At 39.4% G+C, this 12,792-nt stretch overlaps 1 protein-coding gene across 2 annotated transcripts in view; it reads left to right on the top strand.

Annotated features, from left to right (window-relative positions):
* Positions 1–12,792, top strand: part of PPIG (peptidylprolyl isomerase G) — a 54,286-nt gene that overhangs the window by 8,519 nt on the left and 32,975 nt on the right. For both annotated transcript variants that reach the window (XM_032293047.1, XM_032293048.1), the window contains exons 2-4: positions 10,991–11,042; positions 11,284–11,433; positions 11,519–11,593. In XM_032293047.1, the coding sequence (XP_032148938.1) occupies positions 11,373–11,433; positions 11,519–11,593 (136 nt within the window). In that variant the 5' untranslated portion in view covers positions 10,991–11,042; positions 11,284–11,372. The remainder of the gene's footprint in view (positions 1–10,990; positions 11,043–11,283; positions 11,434–11,518; positions 11,594–12,792) is intronic.

Genomic DNA, 12,792 nt, shown 5'->3' with positions numbered 1-12,792 from the left:
CTGAGATTACAGACATGTTCGACCATGCCTGACTAATTTTTATATTTTTAGTAGAGACGGGGTTTCTCCATGTTGGCCAGGCTGATCTTGAACTCCTGATCTTAGGTAATCCGGCCCCCAAATTGCTGGTATTACAGGCGTGAACCACTGCACCCAGCCAGGTTTTTTGTTTTTGTCTTTTTTTTTTTTTTAAAGGAAACAAAACAGAACATCCTGTCCAACATGGTGAAACTTCATGTTTACTAAAATTAAAAAAATTAGCCAGGCATGATGGTGCACACTTGTAGTTCCAGCTGCTTAAGAGGCTGAGGCAGGGGAATAGCTTGAACCTGGGAGGCAGAGGTTGCAGTGAGCTGAGATCATGCCACTGCACTCCAGGCTGGCGACAAAGCAAGACTCTGCCTCAAAAAAAAAAAAAAAAGAGGTTTCAGATTGGTGGAGTTTACAAACAAGTTTATTATAAGAAAATAATATTTAACAAGGGAGGGTCCTTTAAACCTCAAGAGAGTCAGAGTGAAGCTCTCAGAGAGAACTCTGGCTACCTAATTATCTGGCTAAGTTGCCATCTTAAAGGACACATGGGAATCAGGGATAAGTATCTGAAGGGGCAGAGACTTGCTTGGCATCTTAATAGTTAAAAATAATTTACTGAGAGTAGGCAGTATACCTACAAAAAAAAATTAAAAATTAGCTGGAGGTAGAGGCTTGCACCTGTAATCTCAACTACTTGGGAGGCTGAGGTGGGAGGATTGCTTGAGCCACAGTACTCCAGGCTGAGGTGAACTATGATCTCACCACTGTACTCCAGCCTGAGCGACAGAGCTAGACTCCGTCTTTAAAAAAACAGCAAGAGCCGGGCGTGGTGGCTCAAGCCTGTAATCCCAGCACTTTGGGAGGCCGAGGCGGGTGGATCACGAGGTCAAGAGATCGAGACCATCCTGGTCAACATGGTGAAACCCCGTCTCTACTAAAAATACAAAACATTAGCGGGGCATGGTGGCACGTGCCTGTAATCCCAGCTGCTCAGGAGATTGAGGCAGGAGAATTGCCTGAACCCAAGAGGCGGAGGTTGCAGTGAGCCGAGATTGCGCCATTGCACTCCAGCCTGGGTAACAAGAGTGAAACTTCGTCTCAAAACAAAACAAACAAACAAACAAACAAAAAAAACCAGCAAGAATTGGCTGTGCACTGTGGCTCACACCCGTAATCCCAGCAGCTTGGGAGACTGAGGCGGGTGGATCATCTGAGGTCGGGAGTTCGAGACCAGCCTGACCAACATGGTGAAACCCTGTCTCTACTAAAAGTACAAAAATTAGCTGGGCGTGGTGGCATGCGCCTGTAATCCCAGCTACTCAGGAGGCTGAGGCAGGAGAATTGCTTGAACCTGGGAGGCAGAAGTTGCAGTGAGCTGAGATTGTACCACTGCACTCCAGCCTGGGTGACAGAGGGAGACTTGGTCTCAAAAAAAGAATTAGTTTCTATTCTTTCTAGATTGGAAACTCAGTGCTATGCTGACTTCCTCATAATGTGTGAAACTTCTAAATAACTTTTAAATATAGTAAAGTCACTGTATGTCTAAGTACAAATGCCATATCCACTACAATATATTTTAATAATTAGTTGCCTATATTTTTGTGCTCTTTTTTAGTCATGTTGTTTTATGATGAATATGGAAAATATTTTATGTGTGAAACTACAAGAATAAACTTTCTTACACATTAACTGGTTAACTCTTATTGATATTTTTTATGAAATGTATTTGTTGCAGATGTTTATAAATGATACCAATTCCTCATATTTTAAATTGTATTACTTTATTATTGAAATACAAAAGTGACTATATTATTGATAAATATTAAAAATAACATTGTAATCACCTTTACAGAAACAATAAGAATGTAATAAAAGTATTAAAAGCTATAGCTAAATTTTAGAATATTTTTGCATTTTGTATGATTTTTTTCAGTGAGTTTATTAGCTTTATTGCTTATCTTATTAAAATGTATTTTTATTATGATAAAAAAAGTAGATTTAGTATCTTATATTTAAATTTCTGAAGGAGTCGGGCAGGTGAGTTAAGTACATGAGGTCAAGTAGTAGACAAATTTCTTTAGAGACAGAGTTTAGCTCTTGTTGCCAGGCTAGAGTGCAATGGCACAATCTCAGCTCACGGCAACCTCTGCCTCCCAGGTTCAAGTGATTCTCCTGCCTCTGCCTCCTGGCTAATTTTGTATTTTTAGTAGAGACAAGGTTTCTCCGTGTTGCTCAGGCTAGTCTTGAACTCCAACCTCAGGTGATCTGCCTGCCTCAGCCTCCCAAAGTGCTGGGGTTATAGGCATGAGCCACCTCGCCCAGCCCTGACAAAAAATTTTAACAGGTAATAAGCAATAGCTAGAACTAGGTCAAACTAGAACATATATATGTCATCTATTGGGAGCAGACTATGCTGATTGCTGTGTAGAAATGGGGCACAGTGCCAGATACGGTGATTTTTTTCCCAAGAAAAATTTAATTCTGGATTTTATATGTTGTTCATTCAGACTAAACATATTTGCAGCAAACAGATCACCCACAAATTGCTACTCTGAAAACTTCAATTATGTTCTAGTATTTTTAGGCAACTGATGAATTTTTTTTTTTTTTTTTTTTTTTTTTTTTTCTTGCCTCCCTGTGTGCTGGGACTGCAGGTGTGAGCCACCACGCCCAGCAGTTTTATTCATATATACATACTGTTTTGAGACGGAGTCTTGCTCTGTCTCCTAGGCTGGAATGCAGTTGTGTGATCTTGGCCCACTGCAACCTCCGCCTCCAGGGTTCAAGCGATTCTCCACCCCTCCTGACCACGTAGCTGGGACTACAGATGCCCAACACCACACCCAGCTAATTTTTGTATTTTTAGTACAGATGGGGTTTCACCATGTTGGCCAGGCTGGTCTTGGGTCTTGAACTCTGGACCTCAAGTGGTCCACCTGCCTCAAAGTGCTGGGATTATAGGCGTGAGCCACTGTGCTTAGCCTATTCATTTTTATAATAGTTTTTTCAGTGTCTTAAAAGTTACTCTCTTCTTAATTTTTGTGGGTATAATAGGTATATTTATGGATTACGTGAGATATTTTAATACAGGCATGCAATGCATAATAATCACTTTAGACAAAATGGGGTATTCATCTCCTCAAGCATTTATGCTTTTTGTTACAAATTATCCACTTATACTCTTTATTTTTAAATATACGATTAAATTATTTTTAACTATCATCAGTCACCCATTGTGCTAGCAAATACTAGGCCTTACTCATAACTATTTTTTTGGACCCGTTAAACATCCTTACTCCCACCCCCACTAACCTCTAAAATGTCTAGTAACTGTCTCTCTAGTCTCTTATTTCCAAGAGTTTAATTGTTTTAATTTTTAGCTCCCACAAATAAGTGAGAACATGTGAAGTTTGTCCTTCTCTGCCTGGCTTATTTTACTCACTGTAATGATCTTCCAGTTCCGTCCATGTTATTGCAGATGACAGGCTCTCATTCTTTTTTATAGTTAAATAGTACTCCATTGTGTATATACCACTTTATTTTTTCTTTTTGAGCCAGAGTTTCACTCTGTTGCCCAGGCTGGAGTGCAGTGGTGTCATTTTCGGTCACTGCAACTCTGCCCCCTGGGTTCCAATGATTCTCCTGCCTCAGCCGCCCAGGTCTGGGATTACAGGCACCATGCCCCACTAAATTTTGTATTTTTAGTAGAGATGGGGTTTCACAGTGTTGGCTGGGCTGGTCTGGAACTCCTGACCTCAAGTGATCCCCCTGCCTTGGCCTCCCAAAGTGCTGGGATTACAGGCATGAGCCACTGCGCCCAGCCAAAAATTTTGAGTGACCCGAATCCCCAGATCCCAGGGTAACAGCGTTGGGGAAAAGCTGATGGTGCCAGAGGTAATGGCAGCAGAACAGCCCACCTCACCTCCTTCAGGCTGCTCAGTGAGGCAGGAAAGCAGAGAACTTTCTTATACCACTCAGCAGCCTGAAGGGCCTCACTCCCTATGAAACCTCAGAAAAGTTGAAGACTTGAAGGCTCCAAGGGGTCACTTAATGCAGCAGTCCACCGACAGTGTCTGCCTTAGGGACCACCCAACCAGCACTAATATCCTTCTGGTCCATTTTTCTTCTTAGAGTTTTGCTCTGTTACCCAGGCTGGAGTGCTGTGGTGCGATCTGGGCTCACCGCAACCTCTGCCTCCCAGGTTCAAGCGATTCTCTTGACTCAGCCTCCTGAGTAGCTGCGACTACAGGTACGACCACCATGCTCAGCTCATTTTTGTATTTTTAGTAGAGATGGGGTTTCAACATGTTGGCCAGGCTGGTGTCGAACTCTTGACCTCAGGTAATCTGCCCACCTTGGCATCCCAAAGTGCTGGGATTACAGGTGTGAACCACCATGCTCGGCCCCTATATACTTTAGTAATCTGTTAATAGACAATGTTACTTCCAAATCTTGGGTATTGTGTATAGTGCTGCAATAAACCTAAGAGTGAAGATACCTCCTCGATTACTGATTTCCTTTCTTTTGAGTATATACCTAAGAGTGGGATATGTTATAATAATTTTTAATGTATAATATATTCATGTGGTATAAAGTTGAAAACATATGAGGTTATAAAGTGAAAAATCTTAGCCCTCTTTTCCAGTTACCCATTTTCTCTCTCCCTAGATGATGCTTTGTTAAACAAGCAAATATATACTTGTAAAATTTAATTTGTTTTTGGAGACAGAGTCTCAGGCTGGAGTGCAGTGGTGCTACCACACCTCACTGCAGCCTTAAAGTCCTAGGCTCAAACTGTCTCTAGGGCTACAGGTCCATGCCACCATGCTTGGCCCCACTTTCATTTTACTCTCTTCATTTAAAAATATGCAAAGACAGTAAACCATACACAAGTCTGTACCTTGCTTGTTTGTTTTTAATAGAAACAAAGTTCTCCCTATGTTTCCCAGGCTGGTCTGGAACTCTTGGGCTCAAACAATCTTCCTGCCTCGGCCTTCCAAAGTGCTGGGATTATAAGCATGAACCACCATGCCTGGGTGACTTTCTTTTTTTTTTGATACAGGGTCTCGCTCTGTTGCCCTACCTGGAGTGCAATGGCACGATCTCAGCTCACTGCAACCTCTGCATTATAGGCTCAAATGATCCTCCTGCCTCAGCCTCCCAGGTAGCTGGGACTACAGGCATGTGCCACCACGCCTAGCTAATTTTTGTGTTTTCTATAGAGACAGGATTTTGACATATTGCCCAGGCTGGTCTGGGACTCCTGGACTCAAGCAATCCACCTATCTCAGCCTTCCAAAGTGCTGGGATTGCAGGTGCGAGCCACCGCATCTAGCCTTTTTTTTTCTTTTTCATTTAACAAATAAGTTCACATTTACATATTTTAGGACATAGTTCTTCCTATCTTGGAGACTGCAGTACATGAACAGATTCCTCATTCTTTTTAATAGCTTTGTATACTCTACAGGTATAAAGTAGTTTACCTGTACATTTTTGTTAATTTATTTTATATGTTACATAGTATAAATTATATATACATTATTATCAGAATTTCTATTTATATAAAGGTACATATTTATATAAATAGGTTTACATTTGTATAAATATAAATATATATTATATAAATATAGGGGTGTGTGTGTATATATATATGTATATATTTACATAACCTTTCCCTCCTTGATGGACAACTTATGAATAAGTTGAACAACATCGAATAACCTTGAACATATCTTAATTTGCAAATGTGTAAGGATGTACAGAAAGTAAATTCCTAGAGTGGAATTACTGAGTCAGAGGGTATTAAAGGCATTTGTAATATGGATATTTGTTGTCAAATTGACAATTAAGTAGTTCTATCAATTTATCCCTTTACTAGCAGCAACAGTGAATAAGGTCAACATTTTTTATTTTTGTCACTTCAATTGGTGAAAAAATGTTACCTTTGTAATTTTAACATGTAAGATTATGACTTCTGATAGATAGTATTTCCTTTCATGGAGGGTTTTTTTCTTTTTTTTTTGCGCATATGAGGGGGACGGAGTTTCGCTCTTGTTACCCAGGATGGAGTGCAATGGCGCGATCTCGGCTCACCGCAACCTCCGCCTCCTGGGTTCAGGCAATTCTCCTGCCTCAGCCTCCTGAGTAGCTGGGATTACAGGCACGCGCCACCATGCCCAGCTAATTTTTTGTATTTTTAGTAGAGACGGGGTTTCACCGTGTTGACCAGGATGGTCTCGATCTCTTGACCTCGTGATCCACCCGCCTCGGCCTCCCAAAGTGCTCGGATTACAGGCTTGAGCCCCCGCCCCTGGCCCGGTTTTTTTTTTTTTTAAGCGTAGTGAGACAGGGTCTCGCTATGTTGCCCAGGCTGGAGTGTAGTGGTTGTTCACAGGCACAATCCCACTGCTGATCAGCACGGGAGTTTTGACCTGCTCTGTTTCCGACCCTGGCCGGTTCACCCCTCCTTAGGCAACCTGGTGGTCCCCCCCTCCCGGGAGGTCACCATATTGATGCCGAACTTAGTGCGCGGACACCCGATCAGCAAAGCGCACTGCAGCCCAGAACTCCTGGGCTCAAGCGATCCTCCCACCTCAGCCTCCCAAGTAGCTGGGACCCGGCTTCATGGAGGTTTTTTAAAAGTAATTCTTATTACTGTAGAATCATTTTTTTCATTTAGCTTTTAACAAATTTTTTCATGCAATTTAAAAAATGCCTATTCTCATCACAAATTAATTTAATTAACTGTTGTGTTAGACATTTAGGTTGTTTGTGCTTTCTGTTATTTAAAAAAATAAAACAAAAAACCCAAGGACTATGTTAAGTGGTTGCCTTTACAGATATTCCAATACACAGCATTACTAAAATGTTAAAAGGTGCAATGAATATGAATATATTCAAGGCTCTTGGTATGTAATGCTAAGTTGCTTAAGAAAACTGCTGGTACCTTTTATGTTTTTTTGTACTTCATTTTTTGTGAATTTACTGCTCATATACTCTTAGGTGGTGTTTCAGCTTTAATTTGATAGAGGGACAGTGAGAGGTTTTGGTTGTCACAGTGACTGATAGTTAATAGTCAGGGCAAGGGTTGCTTAAGATTCTGTGGTGAGTTGGATAGCCCTACTAAATGAATTGCTCTGGTGCCCCCATTCCTAAGCACTGTTATACAGTAAGAAAATTAATACATTGTGATAGTTGCTGAGAATATTTTCTCCAATTTTTTACTTTTTAATTTCACATAGACAAGTAGAAATAATCATTTTTTTTCATTAGTTCAAATCTGTTTTTTATTTACTTCATTAGTGAATCTAAAGAGCTATTTAATATCCAGAGTTCAGGTAAATATTCTTAGTTTTTGTTTTGGAAGGAGGTACACATTTTGTGAGGAAAATAAAAATTCTTTTTGTTGTTGTTGAAACAGGGTCTCACTCTGTCACCCAGGCTGGAGCACAGTGGCTCGATCTTGCAACCTCTGCCTCCCAGGCTTAAGTGATCCTCCTACTTCAGCGTCCGCAGTAGCTGGGACTATAGGCATGTGCCACCATGCCTGGCTAATTTTTGTATTTTTTGTGGAGACAGGGTTTCGTCATGTTGCCCAGGCTGGTCTTGAACTGTAGGACTCAAGCAATCTGCCTGCTTCGGCCTCCCAAAGTGTTGGGATTACAGGTGTGAGCCACTGCTCCTGCCCTCCTAAGCTCTTTAACTGTTAAACAGCAGTCCTAGTTGAGTATCTCTTACCCAAAATGCTTTGGACCATATTATTTCAGATTTTAGAATGTTTGCAATGTACTTACCAGTTGAACCTTCCAACACTGAAAATCCAAAATGCTACAGAGAGCATTTCTTTTGGGCATCTTTTTGGCACTCAAAAACTTTAGGATTTGGGGTTTTCAGATTTGGGATACTCAGTCTGTAGTAGTCATGACAGTGAGACACTTTAAAAAATGTCATTGAAAAACAAAAATAAGAAAAAAGAAAAAAAAAAGTCATTGAAGATTTTAATTACATGCTTACCTGACTTTCTTTCGTAAGTCTGCTGTATAAAACCTAGGAAATGCAAAAACTAAAATAAAAATCACTTATAACTCATTTACTTAGAGATAGACTCTATTTCCTATTTTGTTTTACTGTGCAGATATTTTAAATTTTTATCAATTTTAAGTTTTGAGAAAGTAATACATGAACATATACTTATTGCAGAAATTCAAACCTTATACATAAAGCTGAAGTCTCCCTAAGACTTCCATTTCTAGACCCAGTCCCTTTTGCAGAGCTTCTGTGAGAAGTTTGGTATATGTAGTATTCTTAAGATCTCTGTCTCTGTAGAAATAGGGAATTATGGTGTTAAAAGAAATACATACGATTTACTTTTTTTTTCTTTTCAGCTAAACAGGTTTCTTGGCTTGTGTTACGATGAGACTTTTAACTGCCACATAGTATTAAATAGCATGTTTATACCTTAATTTGTTCAGTTTCTCTCCTATTGTAAGATATTTTGAGTGTTTCCATTTTTTGGTTGTTATTACAATTTTGCATTCTCACTTATGCCTATCCTCTCACATTTATTCGTTCATGTAATAAATACTGATTTCTTGTCATATGCCAAGCACTGTTTGAACATGAAGAATTGAGAAGGGAGTAAGACTGAAAATTCAGGTCTATTACATCATGGAACTTATATTCTAGCAAGAGAAGATGGATATAAAAATTGAATACTAATTAGCAATAAATGCTTGGAAGAAAAATAAAGCAGAATAAGAGCATGTAAAGTGTTAGGAGGATGAGAGCTCCTTTCTTAAATACAGTAGATTAGGAATGGGCCTGTATGTGAAGGTGATAATTGAGCAGCAAGGGGATGAATGATGTGAAGGGGATGAACTGAGTGAAGATGGTTTGCTAGCATTCCAGGTGGAGGGAACAGCAAATGTAAAGGACCTAATGAAAGCGTAGGCTGTGGGATGTTATGGGGGGGGGGGGGGGGGGGCAGGAAAACAGCTGGATACCAATGTAGCTGAAATAAAGCTGAGGAAAATATTAGAAGATGTTAGGAAATGGAAGTTGAGGAAAATTCCTAGAGGTCAACAGGAGCTAAAATATTTAGAGCCATGTAGTTGAAATTACAGTAGCCACAAGCCACATGTGCTTATTGAGCACTTGAAATGTGGCTAGTCTGAATTAAGATATGCTGCAAGGATAAAATATACACTGGATTTCCAAAGACTTGTAAAAAAAAGAAATATATATATATCTCAGTTACAGTTTTATGTTTGTTATAGGTTGAAATGGTAATAATTTGGACATACAGGTTGAACGTCACTAATCTGAAAATTTGAAATCCAAAATGCTTCAAAATGGAAACTTTTTGAGCATCACAATGGAAAATTTCATACATAAGTACTTAATACAAACTTTGTTTCATGCACAAAATTATTTTTTAATTGTATAAAATTTACAGATGCAATTCAAGCTATATTTGTAAGATATGTTTGAAACATAAATGAATTTTGTGTTTAAACTGTGCCCCATCCCCAGGATGTCTCATGTATGTGTAAGTATTCCAGAGTTCAAAAAAATCTGAAACACTTCTGGTCCCAAGCATTTCCTATATAGGATGTTCAACCTGTACATACCAAGTTACATAGAATATATTAAAATTAGCCTGCTTTTAAGCAATTTGTCAAAATACGGCTACTAAAATTTTTTTAGTTAACTGTGTGGCTCATGTTTTTATTGAACAGTGCTGGTCTAGAGCCTTATAATCCATGCGAAAACTTTTCAGATAAATGGAATGTTAAGACAGTTTTAGGCAGGGGAATGATATGATAAGGTTTGTATTTTAAAAGAATCATTTCGGCCAGGTGCTGTTACTCACGCCTGTAATCCCAGCACTTTGGGAGGCCGAGGTGGGCAGATTGCCTGATCTCAGGACTTTGAGACCCTCCTGGGCAACACAGTGAAACCCTGTCTCTACTAAAATGGGAAAAATTAGCTGAGCATGGCGGTATGCACCTGTAGTCCCAGCTACCTAGGAGGCTGAGGCAGGAGAATCCCTTGAATCCGGGAGATGGGGGTTGCATGAGCTGAGATCATATCACTATACTCCACCGTGGGTGACAGAGCCAGAGTCTGGCTCAAAAAAAAGAACAAAAAAAGAATCATTCCACTCTGGCTACTTTGTGGAGAATAGGCAGTACAGAATTAGTAAAATCAGAGAAACCGGTTCGGAGGCTATTGGAATAGTCTAGATAAGAAATAATGATAATGGTAAAGGTAATGAGAATTTTTGGGATAATTTTTGAAGCTGGAACTAAGTTAGCTTCTTAATGGTTTGGATAATGAATTGCTAGGGAAAGTGAGTGGAACTGAAGATGACCCCCAGGTTTTCAGCCTTAGCAGCTGGCTTGGAAAGTGATAATGTTCATGAGTATTTGAGGGAATGGAGGTAGAAGAATAGAGTTTGTTTTAGATATATTATTTTTAATAAATATTTATTGAAGTGTAACATAGCATATGAAACTATCATTTTTAGAGTCAATCAGTTTGGATACTATTTACACTCCCTGCCTTTGTTTCTTCTACCCTTTACCTTACCTGTCATCTTCCACCAAGTATTAGAATTCAGCATTTTAAGTCCTTGAAATAAATGTCTTATCAAAAGAACGTCTGTTAAATAATAGCTTTCTGTTATAGAGATAAAGCTGTTACACAGAGTATCTCTTTGGTATTTTTGTGTGTGTGTCTATACTAGCATATCTGTAAAGGCTGTTGCTCATAATCAGAAAGTACTCTCATGTGAAATTGAATGTTGTGCTTTTACTCAAAATGTAAATCTACCACATATGCTATTTAACAATACCATACTGTCATTAAAATACCCCACTTTTTCTTCTTAGATGGTTTTTGCTTCTTAAAAGTCTCACATTTTAATCAGAACTCTCATTTTTTCTTCCCTCCGCAGGAGCAAAGGGATCAGTTGTCCTTGGTTTTTTTGGTCTTTTCTTCATTTGAAGGTAATCTGCTTATTGAGTTCACTAATCATAGCGCATACAATTTTCTGTATGGACTATTAATCTATATTCTGGTTGATAAATAGAAAGTTGATTATATAATAATGGTTAAGATTTTCAAGTCTTATTGCCTCACAAAATGCAATCTAATTTCTTAAAAAAAAAACTAATAATTCATGTGATTTACCTCAGAGAAATAAATATCAAAATAAATTCAAACTTTATTTCTAATTTTGTTTCAAAGAACTTTTTTTCCAGAAATTTGTGAAAGATCTTTGCTACTTTAGTCTCCTTGTCTGAAACTATTTTACTCATAGATTAAGTGTTGGAGCCATGGGAATAAAGGTTCAACGACCTCGATGTTTTTTTGACATTGCCATTAACAATCAACCTGGTAAGAATACTAGTTAACATTTATAAATGAGTGTTTAATATTTTAAATTAGTAAAGAAGTTTAAACCAACTACCTTCTTTTTCAGCTGGAAGAGTTGTCTTTGAATTATTTTCCGATGTGTGCCCCAAAACATGTGAGAACTTTCGTTGTCTTTGTACAGGTTTGTTCACATTTTCAACTGCTCTAATAGTAGTCTCTGTTGACCAGAGACTACTTGCCATTCTTATTTTTACTTTTAAAGAGACAGGTTCTTAGAGCGTTGTCCAACTGGACTAGAACTCCTGGGCTTATCAGTCCTTACACATAAGCTTCCACAGGAGCTGGGATTACAGGTGTGAGCTCCCACACCTGGCATAGCTTGCTTTATTTTTTTATTCACTCTATTTTAGATTTCTCCATGCATATTACTTCCTTTCTCTTAACATGAAGATTACACAGCAGTGACTAGGGTGTTAAAGTAATTATTAGAAATATTATGGCTGGGCATGGTGTGACTGGGCACAGTGGCTCACACCTGTAATCCCAGCACTTTGGGAGACTCAGGTGGGTGGATCTCTTGAGGTCAGGAGTTCAAGCCAAGCCTGGCCAACAGGGTGAAACCCCGTATTTACTAAAAATACAAAAATTGGCCAGGCTTATGCCGGTAATCTCAACACTTTGGGTGGCCAAGGCGGGCTGATCACCTGAATTCAGGAGTTTGAGACCAGCCTGACAAACATGGTGAAACCTATCTACTAAAAATATAAAAATTAGCTGGGCGTGGTGGTGGGTGCCTGTAATCTCAGCTGCTTGGGAGGCAAGGGCTGGAGAATTGCTTGAACCCAGGAGGCAGAGGTTGCAGTGACCCGAGATCACGCCATTGTGCTTCAGCCTGGGCAACAAGAGCGAATCTCTGTATAAAAAAAAAATAAAAATACAGAATATTAGTTTGGAATAGTGGTGTGCTCCTGTAGTCCCAGCTACTCTGGAGGCTGAGATGGGAGAATTGCTTCAGCCTAGTAGGTGGAGGTGGCTGTGAGCCAAGATGGCACCGCTACACTCCAGTCTGAGCGATAGAGTGAGTGAGACCCTGTCTCAATTTTAAAAAAGAAACTGGGCGCAGTGGCTCATGCTTGTAATCCCAGCACTTTGGGAGGCGGAGGTGGCCGGATCACTTGAGGTCAGGAGCTCGAGACCAGTCTGGATTGCGCTACTGCACTGCATCCTAGGAAACAGAGCTAGACTTTGTCTCAAAAAAAAAAAAAAAGTTAGTTGTAATGGGATATTATTTGAGATTGATTTCTACATTGTCCAGAAATACACGGGTTGATTTTTTTAAATGAATTTTTCAAAAAGTTTGTGAAAGTAGTGAAAATAAGA

Source organism: Sapajus apella, unplaced genomic scaffold (genome assembly GCF_009761245.1).
Source record: "Sapajus apella isolate SASKATOON/1434 unplaced genomic scaffold, GSC_monkey_1.0 scaffold28, whole genome shotgun sequence".
Taxonomy (NCBI): Eukaryota; Metazoa; Chordata; class Mammalia; order Primates; family Cebidae; genus Sapajus; species Sapajus apella.
This window is presented reverse-complemented; position numbering and strand designations above follow the sequence as displayed.